Source organism: Physeter macrocephalus, chromosome 11 (assembly GCF_002837175.3).
Source record: "Physeter macrocephalus isolate SW-GA chromosome 11, ASM283717v5, whole genome shotgun sequence".
Taxonomy (NCBI): domain Eukaryota; kingdom Metazoa; phylum Chordata; class Mammalia; order Artiodactyla; family Physeteridae; genus Physeter; species Physeter macrocephalus.
This window is the reverse complement of record NC_041224.1, coordinates 6,684,500-6,703,612: the sequence shown is the minus strand read 5'-3', so window position 1 is coordinate 6,703,612 and position 19,113 is coordinate 6,684,500. Positions and strand designations below refer to the sequence as shown.

The following is a 19,113-nucleotide window of genomic DNA, read 5'->3' as shown; positions in this document are numbered from 1 at the left end:
AAAAAAAAAAAAAAAAAAAAAAAGATTACATTTTGCGTCATTGTATGACTTGCTTTGATCTGGATATACCAAGCTATACTTGATAGTTAACTTTGCCTTGTGAAGAGTACTTCTGTTTATAAATGGGAAGTCATAATTTGAATAAGGGTTAATACCTGTTTGTCTTAGCTAAAATATAGCTGGAGAATTCTGGTTCAAAATAATATATGTATCTATAATCAGAAACATAATGGTTTATGTATTTCTCTCTCTTTTTTTTACATATTTATTTGTTAAAATGGGTATCTTAAAGGAAAACATGCAGAATCAACACATTATTTTTGCTTGTAAATATGTAGAGACTTAAGCTTATTTCCCCTGGACTATCAGACTGATGAGAGACGGGCCATAGAATCGGGAATGTACAGAAGGGAATTCAGGACAAATATAAAGAATACAAAGCGGTAGCTTCCTGAAGGTTTTGGAGTGAGGGATAAAAAAAAAGCTAATGCAGCAAACGAGAGAAATGAAGGCATTAAAAAGGAAGTGAAAATATTATCAGCAAAGGGTAAGAGTAGAATGTTGTTAGTCCTGTCATGGAGCCTGTGCTCCAGAAATGAATCAAGGCATATTTGGGAGAAAATTTGCAATTAGTACATATCAAAAAAGCAGGGATCTTTACAACTTCCAAAAAGCATTTTGTTTTAAAAAATGATCAAGAATATAAAATACAGCAAGAAGACCTAACCTTAAAATCCACAGGAAAGTAGACCATGCCTTATCTGGCAAATCACCCTGTGGTTAATGGCTCAGGGGGCTGTGGTTGGCTTTCCTGTCACTGTCCTTAAGGATTAGATGCATCCCTGTGACAGCTAGTAGCCTGTCACAGCTCCGTGTTTTATAAATAATGGCGCAGGAACGGTGACTTGCCATCCCAGATCATAGCCAGTCTGAGACAAGATAGTGAAGGAGGCCACGTTGGCTTCTGGCTTCCTTTATCCTCACATGTGTTCTCCTGGGAGCCTTCCCACCTTCAAGACCTTCCTCTTCTCATGGTCCTCCCCCAAGACTCCATCAAAACTTTTCTCTCCCGGCCTCGCTGCCGTCTGTTTCTCTGCTTTACAAGATGGCAGCTAATTATGTACCCAACAGATTGGTTCCAAGGTAAAGTCGACCTTCAAGTGTATCTACATATGGACCAAATGCCTTCCTTCCAGTATTCATCCATTCGTTTGCTAGACAGAGCTCGAACTTCTGCAGGGGATGAGGTACTTCTCCAGGTGCTAGAGATACAGTTGGTGTTCCCCGGTAGCTTTCTGCCTGCTGGAGAGGGCAAGTAGACAGGTAATTGTAATGCAGTGTAGGACTTCTCAATACGGCCAGCCCTCATCGCTGTGGGGATGCTCAGGCGGGATACCTCACATAACCACGAGGGCAGGCGGGAGGAAGGGAGAAATGTCAGACAGGCTTCCAAGAGGAATTTTTAAAAAAATTTTCTTTTTGGCCGCACTACACAGCTTGTAGGATCTTAGTTCCCCAGCCAAGGATTGAACCCAGGCCCTTGGCAGTGAAAGTGCGGAGTCCTAACCACTGGACCGCCAGGGAATTCCCCCAAGAGGAATTGATGCCTAAATTACTGAGTTGGAATCAGCCAGATAAAGGGTCTGGAGAGCAGAGAATGTTTCAGATGCAGAGAATGGAGGCACAGATGCCTGGTGTATTACAGGCAACCTACAACCACAGCGCCTGTGGAGTTCATTAGACAGGGTGGAGGACCCAGGAGTTACAATCATATCCTGAAGCATAGGCATGTAAAATGGTGGTCTGCATGTGTGTGCAAGTGGGTGCTATTTTCCTGAAAATAATATTCAAAAGATTCCACCAACATCCAGCAGGACCTGGGGAAGAAACTTTAGGAGGCTAAGCCAGGGGTTGCTTTGTGTGAGGGTGCTACAAGTTACTTATAATCTAGACCACCTCTCACCCTCTTCTGGGGATGAATAACCTGAAATGGGTTCTAAACACTCAACTCCTGGGTGATTGTTTGGGCCGCTCAAGAGCCCCAGAGAGCTTTGCTCACAGATGTGGGTGTGAGGGGCTGGGTCCTGCTCCTCAGGCTGAGTCACGGATTCCTGGTTTCTCAGGGTTAAAAAAACCTTAAAGATACTTGAGTCAGGCTGTCTGTCTGAAGCTTGAATCATCACCCCCTTTCTCAGCTCCAAAGATTGCTGGGGCATTTTGGTCTGTGCTTGGAAACCTGTGATGAAGCACGCATCATATCCTAGAGCATTTAATGTCATATCGGGCCAAGGCTGATGGTGGGGAAGCTCTTCCTTAGAGGGTACGGAAAGCCGTCTCTGACTCCCCTGACTCCTGAGCCCTACTTCTTGGCCATAAAAATGTGTCTTTACCCGTACGATGAGGAGCGGTGAAGACGGCAGGCCCTTGAACTAAAGTGCCCGGCATGCATCTCAGCTCTGAAACGGACTAGCTGGGTGACACTGGGCCAGTCATTGCAACCTCTATGCCTCTGTTTACTCATCTGTAAAATGGGGAAATGGCCGCATTCATTCCACACCGTGAATGCACGTGACCTGTGCGCGCACACAGTGCGTGTTGAAAGGATGCGAAGTGTGGTGCTGGTGGTTGTCGTGCGCCTTTCTTACAACAGTCCTCCCAATGTTTACAAAACCGCGCGTTCCGCACGTCTTCCCTCTTCTTTCTGCGACGCCTCTGGCTGTGCCCGAGCCTTCTCGTGCACTGCGGTGTTACCCTTCCTCCTCCTGCGGGTGGCCCCCTCTGGCCTCAAGCCCGGCTTACAGCCCCGAACTTGAACCTGGCTGTCCCTTTGCTGCGGGACCAGCAGAGCAGGACAGAGCCAGCTGGGCCTTTGTTCTAGAGCCCATGCCTCTTTTCCTGTAGATCGAGGTCACATCCATTTCCTAGCTGCCACGTCACACGGGACCCTTATGGAATTATTCTCACTGACATACCTAGGACTTTCTCAAGTGCTGCTCCTGGGCCCAGTGTTGTTTTGTGTCAACGGCAGTGCTTGGGATGAGGAAATGGACTGCGTGTCTGCACTTGACCATGAAATGGACAGCGTGTCTGCACTTGACCACGAAATGGACTGTGTGTCTGCACTTGACCATGAAATGGACTGCGTGTCTGCACTTGACCATGAAATGGACTGTGTGTCTGCACTTGACCATGGCTTTAGTATGTTACGGGGTTGGCAGAGGTAATGGTTAACATAGATTTCCATAAGGTTATTTGCTTGGACCCCTAGAAAGAAGAAGAAGAAGAAGAAGAAGAAGAAGGGGAAAAACATTTCAAACCGAAATAGGGAAGGTCTCAGACTTGGGGAAGATCCAGGGACTTTGCAGAACCACAACCTGGCCAGCACTTGCATGTCACACCACACGTTCAGGGACTGTCGTCTGAGGTGGCCCGGGAGACCTTGCAGGATGTTTGGAGGAGGGTCCCCAGAACGTTGGGGATGATAAACTGGGGTGAAGGAACTGTAGTATTTGATCTAAAGAGAAGAAGGCCAAGCTGTGCTCAGTGACGTGTAAACGTAGACATTTAACAACTGTGTTCTGATCACAGCTCAGCTTTAATTACAGCCTCTGGAAGATCAAAGGCTAAAGAGCAGGAGCTGTGGCTTTATCTAAAGAGCAGGAACTGTGGCTTTGGGGTCAGACAGACCCGAGTTTGAATCCTGACTGCCACTGCCTAATGAGTTCCTTAACCTCCTGAAGCCAGTTTCCTCATCTGTGAGTGGAGATAAAAAGAGTCCTTACGTCACAGGCCTGTTGTGAGCAATTGCTGAGTTAATGTCAGAAGTACTCAGCACAGCGCCTGGCCAGAATTAGCGCTCGGTAGATGGCTGGTATTATTACTTTTCATCCTGTCGGCTGAGAGGACACCGCATCAGAGTGGGTTAGAGCAGATCTGGGTTGGACAAAAGTAAAACTTTCAAGTGAAGTAAGTCAGACAAAGACAAATATCATATGATATCACTTATACGTGGAACCTAAAAACATGATACAAGTGAACTTATTTACGAAATAGAAATAGACTCACAGACATAGAAAAAAAAAAAACTTACGGTTTCCAAAGGGGAAAGGGAGGGGGGAGGGATAAATTAGGAGTTTGGGATTAACAGTTACACACTACTATCTATAAATAGATAAACAGCCAGGACCTACTGGTTACAGCCCCGAACTTGAACCTGGCTTTCCCTTTGCAGTGGGACCAGCAGAGCAGGACAGAGCCAGGTCCCACGGATCTAGAACAAAGGAACTATAGCACAGGGAACTATATCCAATATCTTCTAGTAACCTATAATGGAAAAGAATCTGAAAAAGAATAGATATGTATATGTATAACTGAATCACTGCCGTACTCCTGAAACTAGCACAACACTGTAAATCAACTAGACTTCAATTTAAAAAAAAAAAATTTTTTTTTTAAATTGGGTCTGTAAAAATTGGGTCTGTAAATATTTAATAACAAGGCAGAGGCAGTAAAGCGAGGGCAGCTGAGTGCCGTGAGCGTGGTTCTATCTCAGTGTGGTTCCCAGCGTGCTGTAGAAGGGGCCTCCGGGAACTTGCGGTGACACTTCTTGAAAGGAGGTCATATTTCACACTTGGCAATGCCGTGGTCACCACTGAGTCACTTTCCCTCTCGGGTCCTGCGCAGAGCCTGCCCTCCGTGAATACTGAAGTCTTAAGTGTGGTGACTTCACATTTCGAGTATTAGCGTCGTTCTTTGCTTCATTCCCTAATAGCGAGCACGCCCGTTCGTGGGGTGTAGCTAAGATTAGCAATAATAGGTCCTGAGTGAATAATGCTTACGGCCAGCAGGATTATTCCCAGAGCAGGGCCCGTGTGAGGAGCCCCGTGCATCTGGAGATGAATCGGAGTCTACTCTTTACCCACGTGATCCGCACTCCCCTTCACCCTCTCCCATTCTTGAAATAACTTCATGTCACTTTGATAGTTTCATAATTCCCGAATTCATAATCTGAAGTCGTAATATGACTAATGAAAGGTAGGTAAAACCTGTATTTTTGAGACTCTAACCCTTGAAAGAATACCCAACACATTTTTTTTTTAGAAATGTGCTCCAGGTCATGTCTCCCACGGGCTATCTTATTAATTTGTTTTCATTTTATTTATAATGATTTCTCCTCTCAATTTTTCAAAAGTGAAAAATGGAGATAGACTTTATAGGCAGTAAAATACACAGATCTTTAATATCCAGTTTGATGAGTTGTGACAGGGTGCATACCCTTATAACCCACACTGCTATCAGGATATCTCTCTCTTACTTTTTTTTAATTGTTATTTTTATTCATTTATTTAAAAGTTGAAGTATAGTTGATTTACAATGTTGTATTAGTTTTAGGTGTACAGCAGTGTGTTTCAGTTCTACTATTCTGTGTATGTATATATATATATATATTTTTTTTTTTTTTGCAGATTCTTTTCCCTTATAGGTTATTGCAAAATATTGAGTAGAGTCCCCTGTGCTATACACTAGGTCCTTGTTGGTTATCTAGTTTACATATAGCTGTATGTATACGTTAATCCCAAACTCCTAATTTATCCTCCCCCCCGTCCCCTTTCGTAACCGTAAGTTTATTTTCTATGTCTGTGGGTTTATTTCTGTTTTGTATATAAGTTCACTTGTGTCTTTTTTTCTTAAGATTCCACATATGATATCAAATGGTATTTGTCTTTCTCTACCTGACTTACTTCACTTAGCATGATCATCTCCAGGTCCATCCATGTCGCTGCAAATGGCATTATTTCATTCCTTTTTCATGGCTGAGTCGTATTCCACTGTGTATATGTACCACATCTTCTTTGTCCATCCCTCTGTCGATGGACACTTATTGGGTTGTCGCTCTCAGCTTTTGAGCCGGTGGGTTTTCAGACCTCTCGTTCAAAGTGTTTACTGGCTCGTGAACCCCCCGAGGTCAGGGGTCCTCTGTCTCTTGTGCATCACTGCCTGCTCAGCACCAAGCACAGTGCCGGGCACATACCGTGCACTCAGTAACTATTAAATGAGTGAATGGATGAGAAATGGTTCTGCCCTCACTTCGCTTACGTGGCACTGTCAACTCATAGCTCTGGCATAACGCATTGTTTTCCAGAATCCTCTGTGATCACCAGTTCATCTCCCTACTCTCTGTGAGTGTGCGTCGCCCCTGAGTAATAGGTATGCAGACTAACAGGTTAGCACATTTGAATTGGAAACGGGTCAGCTTGCATGCACAGTTTACATTTCTGCAATGTTTATTTTCAGCCTTTTGGTCACAGCAGTCATGCTGCCTTAGGTGAATCATCTTTAAAGTTCTCTTTGGCAGTGAATTACTCACACATAGATAGAGATACGATCAGGTCTGACCAGGGATGTGTTTCTGTTACATGCTTTCTCTGTTTGGCCGAAGCTCTAAATAGGAGCTCTAAGAGGCTTCTGTACACTGTTATGATTATATACGGTGACATTAATTTTGAACCCTGCGTGTAGGAATGCGGTCTAACGTAACCAGTTTCTAAAGGGCGGGTCTCACAAAAGGACTTTGCTGAAATTCTCACCCGCCTGCATTTTTGTTTTGTTGTAGGTAATCACTCCCCAGAATGGACGCTATCAGATAGACTCTGATGTTCTTCTCATCCCTTGGAAGCTGACTTACAGGAATATTGGCTCTGATTTTATTCCTCGGGGGGCCTTTGGAAAAGTGTACTTAGCACAAGACATAAAAACTAAGAAAAGAATGGCATGTAAATTGGTATGTACTTCATAACCAGACAGGGTGCCCCGCGTGTTCGGCATTGGGGCTTTTGCGTATTCGTTTATTTACTTTACTGAAAGCTGGCTACCCTTTGCTGCCTCTTATCTAAGGGTGCTGTGTCCAAAAAAAGCGTCTGTGTTTTATAGATTTGCTTGCTACCTGGGGCCGTTCAGCCCCCACGTCTGCTTAAGAGCATAGTTGATTTTAATCAGTTCGTTCTGATGACAGAGAAAGTAGCAGCTGCTTTAGCGCCAGCTTGGGTAACTTTATCCCTCTTGTGGTGGCTGAAGGGGAGCTGCCCTGCAAGAGCACATCTGTTTGCTGCCGCTTTCATGCCCCCCACTGGGGAGGGGACCAGGCAGGGAAGCAGACGCTGGGAAAGCTGCAAGCCTCCGCAGGACTGTAGAGTAAAGGGCTGAATTTCAGAGAAAAACCCCATCTCTTCTTATTGAACGGTCACTGCTGAGGTGCCCCACTCTGGAAAACCGTTTGGCAGGAGCTACCAAAGGGGACGCGCACGCGCCCTGTGACCCAGCACTTCCACTCCTGCAGGCGCTCGCCCAGCAGGCGTGCGCACGCGGTCACCAGAGCCGTGTGCTAGAGTGTCCATGGCAGCAGTATTTGTGATAGCCCCAAACTGGGAAGTTTCCACATGCTGAAATATGGTGTATTTACATACTGGGATGCTGTCCGGTGAAGAGAAGAAATGATTTACAACTTCGTATTGACGATGATGAATCTGCATTAGGTTAAGCCAGAGAAGCTGGGCACAAAATAGGATCTACTGTATGAGATTCCTCTTACATAAAGGCCAAAAGAGGCTAAACAAACCCGTGCTGTTGGAAGTCCCATGAGTGGGTGCCCATGAGGAGCAGGGACGGGCAGGGGCCGGCAGGGGGCTTCAGGTGCTGGTGGACTTCTGTTTCCTGATCTGTATAGCGGTTACATGGGTGTGTTCAGCTGAAAATTCCTTGAGTTTGATACGTAACCAGTTTTGCACTTTTGTGTATGTCTGTTCTACTTTATAAAGTTTTGTTTTTTTAAAAAGTGCAATAAAACAAACTCACTTTTGATTTAACGAAAACAAAACAGAAAATAATTACCGACTAGCATCTCAGCCTCTCGTATTGTCATGTGGGCCTCGTTTGTTCCTCCTTAAAGGGTGGCCAGAGCAGCTGTTATTAAAAGGAAGAAAAGGGGGTGATATAGTAGGTTACTTGAAGGTTGCATTTAGGAGATACGTCCAAGTTAAAAAAAAAAAAAATCTGGAGACATCATTTAAAGCTCTTAGAACCAAAGTGTTCTGTTTTGCAGTTTCATTGCAAAAGGTGTGGGAACTAGCTTTGTGGGTTTGTTTTCCTTGCAGTCCTTATAGTTAATATTTAAGCCGTATTTTTTCTTAAAAAAGAGAAACATGTAAGATGATTAACAACCCCAAACAGGTCCAAAAGGATGCAGGCTAAAGAATGAGATCCCTTTCCTTAAAGTAACTACTGTTAATGGGTTCTTACATGTCCCTCCAGAGAATTTCTATGGACTTGTGTATGTATAGTTGAACAGTTTATTACAAATGGGAATATAATATATGTACTTCTGCATCTTGATTTTTTTCGGTCTAACAGTATATTTTGGAGACATTCCATATCTATCTGCACTGAAAGAGCTACTTCTTTCTTTATTAATGCCTTCTGATTTTCTGTAGAGTAGATGGCCAGTGCTTATTTAAATGCATTGTTAGAACACAGACTGAGAGACCAGAGACATTATATTATTTCATGACAAGGAATATTGAAAATATGGCCTAAAATCTAGGTGCCATAGAAATTACACGTATAAAAGATGAGAAATTACCTCCTTTGTTTCAATCATCATGAAAAATGCTTCGGTTGTGTATCTATACTCTAAATGAAAGCAGGATTTCATTATTTTGTTTTTTATTTTCTTATTTTTTTTACCTTAAGCGGACAGGAATGTAAAGGCATATCTCAAGTAAACATTATCTTAGCTCAGGAGTACAATTTCACAACAGGTCCGAGTGTCCTTCAGGGCATTTATTTGCCTTCTGGTTTGTGAGTTGACCTATGTTGTGTATTCTTTTCTTTATCCTGGGGTTGTTTAGAATCTTCCTTGTGTTTTGTGTTCTAGATCCCAGTAGACCAATTTAAGCCATCTGACGTGGAAATCCAGGCTTGCTTCCGGCACGAGAACATCGCTGAGTTATACGGCGCGGTTCTATGGGGCGAAACTGTCCATCTCTTTATGGAAGCAGGCGAGGGAGGGTCTGTCCTGGAGAAACTGGAGAGCTGTGGACCCATGAGAGAATTTGAGATTATTTGGGTGACAAAGCATGTTCTCAAGGGACTTGATTTTCTGCACTCAAAGAAAGTGATTCACCATGACATTAAACGTGAGTTCTCCTTGGACGTGTCCCTTTTTGGCTTAAAAAGGACTAGTTAGACCTTAGGCACACGGCTCCTCCTTCAATCTGAAGGTCCTCGGTGGCAGGGAAGACACCCCTCCCCGCCAGCACTCTCCCCCTTTCTCCCTGGGTTCCTGAGATACATTTTAGAGTCCAGTGGGGTCACGAGAGCTTTCAAAGTCATAAGGAAGGATGATTTTCCAATTGTTGTGGAAGAGCTTATAGCCACATATCATTAACGACTGCCTTGTTAATAGGCTTTAAAAATAGTAACATACTTAAAAACACAGTCAGCATTTTTGAAAAACAAATTGCTTTTTAATGTTGAATACAAATTTGGCAATAGTCCATTAAAGAAGCTTTCACTGACTGCTTTCTAGGAATAAGAGATTGTGGGGAAATACAGAAGAGAGGCCTGCTGTGAACCCTTAATATCTAAGGGTAAATTGGACTAGCAAAACTTGTCCTGACAAAAATTGGGTATTTTACTTTTTTGTTTTACAAAGTGGCCTGATAATAATATGCTTATGTATTAGAATTTGAAACTCAATATATAAAATATAAAAAATATTTTTTCCAGCTTTATTGGGAAATACTTGACATATAACATTGTGTAAGTTTAAGGTGTACAAGGTAATGATGTGATATATGTGTATATTGCAAAATGATCACCACCATAGGGTTAGTTAACATCCATCCTTCTCATGTATTTACAAATTTTTGGTGTGGTGGGAACTTTTGAAATCTATTCTCCTAGCAACTCTCCAATACGCCCTTCAGTATTACGGACTATAGTCGCCATGCTGTCGGTCACAGCCCCAGAACTTTTTCATCTTACTATTGGAAGATGAAATAATATTCATCTCATTGTTATTTTTCATCTTATTATTTGTAACCTTTGACCACCTTCCCGAATTCCCCCCACCTCAACCCGAGGCGATCGCTCTGTTCTCTGTTTCTCTGTTTGTTTGTTCGTTTCTTTTTTAGATTCCACATATGTTAGATCACACGGTATTTGTCTTTTCCTGTCTGACTTATTTCATTTCGCATAATGCTGTCAAGGTTCATCCGTATTGTCACAAATAGCAGGGTTTCTTTCTTTTTTTATGGCTGAATAATATTCCATTCTATATACCACACAATTTATATGTATATATCATGTGTCACAAAAGATTATATATATATATACAAATCTTCTTTATCCAGTCATCCATCAACGGACACTTCGGTTGTTTCCATGTCTTGGCTGTTGTATCTTGAGGATTATTAATGGCTACCATCATTTATATCCACCTTGGCTGAATTCTTGACAAATCTGAAGTGATTTTTACCTAAACTCTCACCCAGATTCATCCTTCTCTTTTGAACATAATAAGCCCATTTTAGTAGGGGAAGCATTTCAGTCTATCTTTATATGGAACTCGTTGTTTTAAATAATGTTTTCATTTTATTTAGGGATAGATACACAATTTTTTACTGAAAAATTTCCTCTCTTTATAGCTAGCAACATTGTTTTCATGTCCACAAAAGCTGTTTTGGTGGATTTTGGTCTAAGTGTCCAAATGACTGAAGAGATCTATTTTCCTAAGGACCTGCGAGGAACAGAGGTAATTATGTTCACACCAGAATGGGCAATATCTTACTAAGAGTAAAAATAAGATGTGCTAGCATTACTGCAGAAAGGGCAAAGAAGGGGAGGAAAACCATTACATTCAATCACTGTTATCAGTGGACCGTGTTTCATGAGCATTTACTCTGTGCCATATACTCTTTAGCCCTTGAAATAAATTATATTGTTTAATCCTCACAATACTATTATCATAGGCAAATACTATTATTCCCGTTTTAAAAGAAGAAAATAAGCTTGAAGAGGTTAAAATAAAGTGCCCCAAGTTACTCAGCTACTGATAGATCAGGGCCTCGAAATCTAGTTCTTTCTGAGTCTAAAGTCTAAGGTGTAACGGCTGTGTAACTTTTTGATATAACTGATGTATGTGGTTTTAGCGTGACTACTATTACTGCTTTGGTTCAATTACAGCCGTAATTGTCATGGTCCTTAAGAACATTTACTGAGAACTGACAGCATTTCAGGCCTCTCTTGAATCCTGGAAATCTTAAAAGAAGTCTCATTTACTGGAGCACAAATGAATCTTATTTGAAGATATAAACTTGCTATACTATTTAACTCATCTGTGAAGCAAAAACAACAAAAACAAAACTTTCCTGAATCTAAATGGGATTCAGAGAAATGTGTTCACGGGCTGTCAAATAACATAGTTAGCGCTCATCTTATTAGGCTGAACAGTGGATCTGTGTAGTGAGTGTCTCTCCGGCACCTGCCGTAGGTACCAGGGATGGAGCACAGGGCAGAGCCAATAAGGAGTCTACTCTGGAGGGAGGACCCATTTTAACTTTACCTGAATTATTAACGTTTAACCGTTTAGTTCACGGTTGGTTATGATGGGTATGGGGTTGGATGCATCTGGGAAGGTACATGGGTGTAGAAGCTGCCTTCCTGACCCATCTCCATGACTGTGAGATGATAAACTGTCGGAGGGTGAACTGTCTGTCAGAGCCTCCCAGCCCCATGCCCTTCTAGCTGTTTGAAAGTGCTCTCCGGAAATGGAGAGGGGGCAGTTGGCTGGACCTTTGCCCCAAGATTATCAGGTCAGTCCTGGTGTTAATCAGACGATAACCTTTAGTTTAGCTAGTAAATGTATTGCACTGAACTCATTGCAGTGCTAGAAAAAAATTGTCTGCCTTTCAAACCAAGATTCGGTAAGCCTTTTCTTAACTCTCTGAAAGCAAAGACTCTGCCCGGGCAGCAGAAGAGATCTTTGTTTTTGCTGTTATTGCTGAACTTATTCTGGAAAATACTTGGGAGAGGATTCTGGAGAGTAGTCTTCAAGCAGAATAATGTTCAGAAGAGAACGTTATTTATTTATTATTTCTTTTTAAGGATGTTTTAGTCACCAGATCTTAGGAAAACTTTCCCAAAGCACAAAATCTAATAAGACTACACTTATGACATGTATTTTTCGGAAAATACTTCAGTATGTTTTGGCAGTCGTCAGACGTTCAGATATGTGACACTCTACCCTTTTTCCTGGAGCCAGTTTGAGAAACAAACTATTTATGGTATTAAAGATGGAAAATACCTTTCTCTTCCCGGCAGGGTGATCAAATTGAACATTTTGCAATAGCCGGAGAAAGACGTCTCCTTTCTGGGATTTTCTAGCAGAAAGAGAGTGTGTGCTTGGGTATGAGATAGGAGCACAGCATCTGTTCCTGAATAGTAATTGGATTGAGGTATTTTCACCAAATGTAAATTGCTTTCTATGACGGGCTAAACTGGCCTGGGAGTTCCTAGTTATAAACTCTTCTGATCAACCCGTGTTTGTTTACCCTGTGTCTGGCACTCACGAAGGAAGTGTGATAGTGAAGTGTGATGGTGGGTTGAAGTGGGAAGGAGAGCTCTGGGCAACCTTGTTATGACTCCTCATCCTTAAAGAGCCAAGAAGGTGTAATTAGTCAAGGTCAACCGCGCAGATTCGCTTCCCATTAGAACTTGATCACTTGGTACAGATGATTTCTGACCGCCCCCACCCCCCAACAGAGCTCATGCAAATTCAGGACATGATCTTGTAACCATGTATTGATAATACACATACAGGGTTAATCTGTCCTATCTTTAAGCTATTGTTTTTGGATTCCCTGCTACAGAGAAGGAAGAAAAAAAATCAACGTGAATAGCTAATTAGAATTCCTTTGATCGCATGCTTCCTTTTGTAAGGTTCTTATGTAAGGTCACGTGTCATCCTCACGTGCACAGACGCGCGCGCGCGCGCGCGCGCACACACACACACACACACACACACACACACACACAGTCTCTTTCCCTTTGTAATGAATGTGTTCGGAGGTGAAGGCCTTGACCCCTGACCTCTAGGCTCCTTTGCTCCAGTGCCCACACCCTCGGTGCGCAAGCCCCACAGAGCCAGCCCTGAAAGGAAGTGCCCTTGACCCCCGCGCCCTGCTGCCCTGGCCCCTGAGGGCTTGAGGAGCGAGGGGTGTGAGCGTGGGCCTCTGCGGGGGTGATGGGGAGCTGCCCGAGGGGCAGCAGCCAGGCCTCCACGTGGATGGGAAGCTGCAGTCCCTCCGGGGCCCTGAGCACATCGCTGCCCTTGGTGACGCCCGCAGGAACGCTTTGCCTAACCCTTGCTTAGGGGAGCTGGCAGGGGTGGAGCAGGGTGTGCGCTGCTGTTGGCAGCTGTCCTGACCACCGTGCGTGGCGCTAAACCTTGTGATTTCATTTGTAAGAAAGTCCTTCAGAGAGAGAGAGAGAGAGAGAGAGAGGGAGAGAGAATCAGCGAGGGAACCAAAGCCAGCCAGCCGGGAATTGTGTTGTAGCAAGTACTTGAGGCAAGTTAGGAGGGGGAAACTGGGCAATTTCCCCAGGTTTTGTAAGCCAGTTCTGTATTTATTTACTCTGAAATGTATTCTGGGAACACTCGCCCGCTTCTCCATATTCAGATGACAGGAAGCATCAAAGCTTCTTAAAGCTAAATATTGACAATGAGGGTAGTAACTGCTCTATGCCTGTACCCGCCGTAAAGACACGGGTCCCCAGCGTTTGCTCTTTCTCTCTGTTACGTTTAGAAACAAACGCTGCTTAGAGAAACTGTTTCTAAAACTAGCCCTCCTCTTCCAGCGTCGGCTCAGGAAACCAGACAGAACTTACACAGTGTGAATATGGCGCATGCCTTCAGTCTTCAGTCACTGGGCTCCCCGGGAGGCAGAGATAAGAAGTGGTTCATAGGGATGACCACTTAGGATCACTTTCCCACTAGGACACTTTAAGTTCTTCTCTCCGTCCGCGTATTCGGTGTTGATCCCCTGGAGACCTCTGCTGCCTTTGATGACTGCAGATGATTAGTGCTTTGGCATTTTAATGACAAACATGAAATGAGGACGTGGATTCCAGCGTCATTTCAATGTGAAAGGAACTGGTGTTTTACTAGAAACAGGAAGCGTTGATCTGTGCTTTGCAGAACTTGGATGAGTGGGGCTCCCAGGTGGGTCCTCTGCTGCCTGGTCTGCCTTGTGTTCAGTCTGTGCGAAGAGGTGTTCTGAGGCTGCAGGGGCCCCTCGGCCAAAGCTGCCTGGGTCCCCGAGGGTCTGTGCTTCTCCTTCACTGAAGGGAACACAGCAAGGCCAGGCCCTTCTGAGGGGATGAAGCGTGCGGTGAATATGGTGACGCTTCCCGAGCTGCATTAGGGAAATGGTACCTAGACAGGTGAGGGGAGTCAGGCTGACCTGTCCTGTTCTCTTCCAGATTTACATGAGCCCGGAGGTGATCCTGTGCAGGGGCCATTCGACCAAAGCAGACATCTACAGCCTGGGGGCTACGCTCATCCATATGCAGACGGGCACCCCGCCCTGGGTGAAGCGCTACCCGCGCTCCGCCTACCCCTCCTACCTGTACATAGTAAGCGGGGGCAGCGGGGCATCCCACCTGCTCAGGAGAGCTGCTCTTTCTCGGATAACACGCCCGAGTAGGATGATGGTGAACTGTGACCCGTGAGGGGAAAAGCTGAACGTTCCTCCCACGTGGAGCGATGGCCTGTTCCCGCAAAGAAGGCATCCCTGTTTGAGCGGGAACCTTCCCCAGTGTGCATGGGCAGAAATGAGAGCTATGCTGTTACCCAAGATGCCACGGAAGAGCATCAGAGTAGAGCATAAATCATTGAGCCAGGGAAGTTGTGTGTGTTCTCTGAACACGTTCCAAAATGAGATGTCAGATGGTAGATCCCCACGGCAGCCTGGAACGTAGTGAAACACGCAGGCCCCCTTTGACCGTGGAGAGGTTGAGAAGTAGACGCTTCCCCGTTACTGCCCAGGGACCTTTGGCCACTGCTCTGAGGGAGAGCTGTTTATGCAGACCTCGCATGTATCTCTGACTGCGTTCGACCAAAAGATGGGTTTCACCCGGTTTCCTTAGGAAAAATGTTACCAAAGGGTATGAACTGTACTTGCTTCGAAACAAAAGACCGCCCAGGTCTTGTAACTAGAGTACTTGTCCCGTCGAGGGTATATTTTCATACCACTGATGCTAAGAGAGCTGGTTTGTTCCTAGATCCACAAGCAAGCGCCTCCTTTGGAAGATATTGCTGAAGACTGCAGTCCTGGCATGAGAGAGCTGATTGAGGCCGCCCTGGAGAGGAACCCCAATCACCGGCCCAGGGCAGCAGACCTACTGAAACATGACGCCCTGCACCCCCCTAGGGAGGACCAGCCCCGCTGTCAGAGCCTGGACTCTGCCCTCTTTGAGCGGAAGCGGCTGCTGAGCCGACAGGAGTTGGAGCTTCCTGAGAACATCGCGGGTATGGACGCCCTGCGGCGTGCGGCGCCCCTGCTTCCCTTCTTTTTCTGTCTCTGTCCAACTTCTAATAATTCGAGCTCATGAAAGCACTAGGGGAAAAAATTGAATTAGCAGCTGCAAACTGGTATATATAGGATGGATAAACAGCAAGGTCCTCCTGTAGAGCACAGGGGACTATAGTCAACATCCTGTGATAAACCACAAAGGAAAAGAATATGAAGAAGAGTATATATGTGTATAACTGGGTCACTTTGCTCTACAGCAGAAATGAACACAACATTGTCAATCAACTAGACTTCAATAAATTAGATTTAAAAAAATTGAAGTGACTTCCTGCATGCCGTAAGTTGTTGGAGAAATTTCAGCAAGAATGTTAGCAAAAGCATATACAAAAAAAAAAAAAAAAAAAATTGGCTGTGAATTCCCCGGCGGTCCAGTGGTTAAGACTCTGTGCTTCCACTGCAGGGGGCACGGGTTCTATCCCTGGTCAGGGAACTAAGATCTCACTTGTCGCGGGGCACGGCCAAAAAGAAAAAAAAATCACAATTTAAAAAAAAAAAAAAATTGGCTAATTTACCAGCAAAGTCTAACTGGTTTCCATGCAGATGGAGATAATGGCAGTCTTTGAGAATTGCTCTGCCTTGCTTTTTTGCAGCAGAGAATAGCATTTGCTTTTAAAAAGAGATCAAGCATGACAGTTTTGCTGTTAGCAAAGAGCCGGGTTCTTTTTAACGCAATTATGGCGAACCACGCCAGCCCTTGTTTGGAAACATCACGGTGCTGATAAAATATTGGGCTTGAAGGCAACTTGCATTTCTGCTTCCTCTACTCAAAATCTCTCTGCCAGCTGTGAAGCTTTCCCATTTAGGAAAGACAATACGCATTCTAGGAGCGTTGAATATGCACAGAGGGGTTTCCGTTTTTTCTTATGAAAATCTGTGACATTCTAAATCTGTCTGGGTCCAAACCCAGATGTCAAAGCCTGGAACTCTTGTTTGCATTTCTCGGCTTCTTGTCTGACTTTTCTGCGTTTAAAAAGAATCATCTGGGATGTTGGAAGAGGGGCCAGGATTTCTAGCTGATCTCCTGTGGTCGTTGACTCTTTCTTGAATTCTTTCGTCTGTGTCCTATCACACAGACTAGCCGATAGCGTTCAGCCCTGGGGCTCCTTAATAAAACCAGAGGTTGAATGCTGTTCCATGAGGCCCACAGTTTGTTGTTGTTGTTGTTGTTGTTGTTGTTGTTGTTTGCTGAAGAACCAGGCATTTATCGCTGAACATGTCCCCTGGTCATTTATCTTATTTCTTCGATGTTTCCCTTTACAGATTCTTCATGCACGGGGAGCACCGAGGAGTCGGAGATGCTGAAGAGGCAGCGTTCTCTCTACATAGACCTTGGGGCCCTGGCTGGCTATTTCAACCTTGTCCGGGGTCCACCAACACTAGAATACGGCTGATGGGTGGCGGCATTGGCCCTAAGTTAGGACTCAGCGTTTACTGGTCTCTGGGAAGCTGATTCTGCTGACTCGGCGCAGGGGCTGTGTCGAGCGAACTGTGCGTCTATCGGCTGGGCCCCCACGACTCCTGAATGTGGCTCCACGTGGCTCGTGTGTGTTGCTCTGTGAGGCTGCCCCGGGCCTCATCAGGCTGGAAGGTTCTCATTTCTCGGGTGGTACGTCTGACTCCGAGGAAGCTGAGAGTTCACAGACGGGTCACGTCCAGCGACTGATTCCATTCACTGTGCGCTTGGCTCAAAATTTTAAAAATACCAATCACGAGGGTAACATAATTAGCCTAAAATGACGATTCTCGGTTCTAATTTAAGTATGGGAAGTTCATTTAACTCAGAATAGCTTGGTGTATATTAGAGTGTATTCTGTGATAACTCTTGGAGCCTGTGTCAGTAAATTCCAATATAAATGAAAGCCTGTATGTTTGGGGTGACTAGAACAACTTGAATATGGTAGCAATAAGCTGAACTAGTGTCTTAAAAATGGCTGATGAATTAGGAGCCATCTGACAGCAGGCCACTAGAGATGGGTTCTGTTATGTTCCTATGGAAACATTTTGTACTGTACATGCTATGCTTCAAACATTTAAAACGTGACGTTTTGAATGTGGATAAAACTGTGTTAAACCACATAATGTCTGTACATCCCAAAGGATGAGAATGTGACCTTTAAGAAAAATGGAACCATTTATAAATTCTTAATGACGCGACTTTTATAATTCTTACTTCTCTATTTTCTTTAAAGCATTTGTATGTTAAAATAGCATACTGTGTATGTTTTATATCAAATGCCTTCATGAATCTTTCTTATTATATATATATTTTTTTCACACTGTAAAGTATGTGAGTGTTCCTACTTCAAGTATGTTTTTACATCATGCAAATAAAAATGACACTTTTATCCAACGTAACTGGTCAAATCAACTGAATAAATTCAGTATTTTGCCTGAAGTCTTGTAAACGAGCGTGATTCCCACCTGGCACGGGAATGGGTTTTAGGTGTTGGAATGGAACTTGGAGGAGACCAGGTCTCACGAAGAGGCAAAAAATACCTGAGAGCTTTGCAAACTTGTGTGTGTGCGCCTCTCCTCTTGCTGCTGTATGAAGCCACTGCTGTCATCTGGATTGTTGTCTGGGTTGTGTTTTATCCCTTTGGTACATTGCGATAGGAAAATAATTCTTGGCCGCCTCTTCAGGCTAAGTGTGGTTCTATTTTGCATCTTGTTTTTACCGATTTATGCTACCTCTGAAAATCTGCTTGCATCCTCCATGCCGATTATTGTCGAGTGAGTAACCAACTTGCCTTTGTAGAAGGTAGATTTCAACCATGTCTACCAAACTCTAATCAACACTGTCGAACGGGAGTTTGACGTCATTCGCTGAATGAACAGTACTAAACATGCTACAGAAACACGCCGTCCCTGTAATTCTGAACAGCACACCCGCGGAAGAGGCACTGTTACCTCGGTTTGTTTTCAGAGGAAGAAACTGAAGCGGAGTGAGGTTAGCTCAAGATCACAAAGCGAGGAAAGAGACAGCTGGAATTTGCACCCAGGCCTTTCGGGCTGCCATGCTTAATCTCTTGCTCACATTGTTCTTTTGATGGCGATAGACCAACACAAGTGATAGAACATCCACGGCAGAGAGAGCACAGTGTCCCCAAGATTCAGGTCTCTAAATAAGGACAGAGGTGGAATTAGCATGAAGCGAAGGTAGCTTCAGCCTCAGGGCTGCTCCCTTGCTCGGGCCCCTCCGTGGCCCTGGGCCTGCTTTCATACTCTCCCAGACCAGGCCCAGCAAACCTGGCTCTGCACTAGTGTACAGGTGTCAAGGTGCGCAGTTTTGATGATTTTCACAAAAAAACCTAAAGAGCCCATGTGATGTGAGTTCCGGTTAAATTCCACTTGGGGAAGAACATTGCTTTTAAATGAACTAGAGCTCCCGTGGAAAGATCTGGGGATGTTTGTTTGCCAAGAGGTGATCGGGGTGGAGCGGCTGGGGAAGGAGGACAGCCAGGGG

At 44.4% G+C, this 19,113-nt stretch overlaps 1 protein-coding gene across 3 annotated transcripts in view; it reads left to right on the top strand.

The window, feature by feature from the left end:
• The window catches only part of MAP3K8 (mitogen-activated protein kinase kinase kinase 8), a 28,185-nt gene extending 10,140 nt beyond the window's left edge, over window positions 1–18,045 (top strand). For all 3 annotated transcript variants that reach the window (XM_024116436.3, XM_024116435.2, XM_028495467.2), the window contains exons 3-8: window positions 6,614–6,781; window positions 8,930–9,191; window positions 10,704–10,810; window positions 14,539–14,691; window positions 15,340–15,586; window positions 16,911–18,045. In XM_024116436.3, the coding sequence (XP_023972204.1) occupies window positions 6,614–6,781; window positions 8,930–9,191; window positions 10,704–10,810; window positions 14,539–14,691; window positions 15,340–15,586; window positions 16,911–17,041 (1,068 nt within the window). In that variant the 3' untranslated portion in view covers window positions 17,042–18,045. The remainder of the gene's footprint in view (window positions 1–6,613; window positions 6,782–8,929; window positions 9,192–10,703; window positions 10,811–14,538; window positions 14,692–15,339; window positions 15,587–16,910) is intronic.
• The last annotated feature ends 1,068 nt before the right edge of the window (window positions 18,046–19,113 follow it).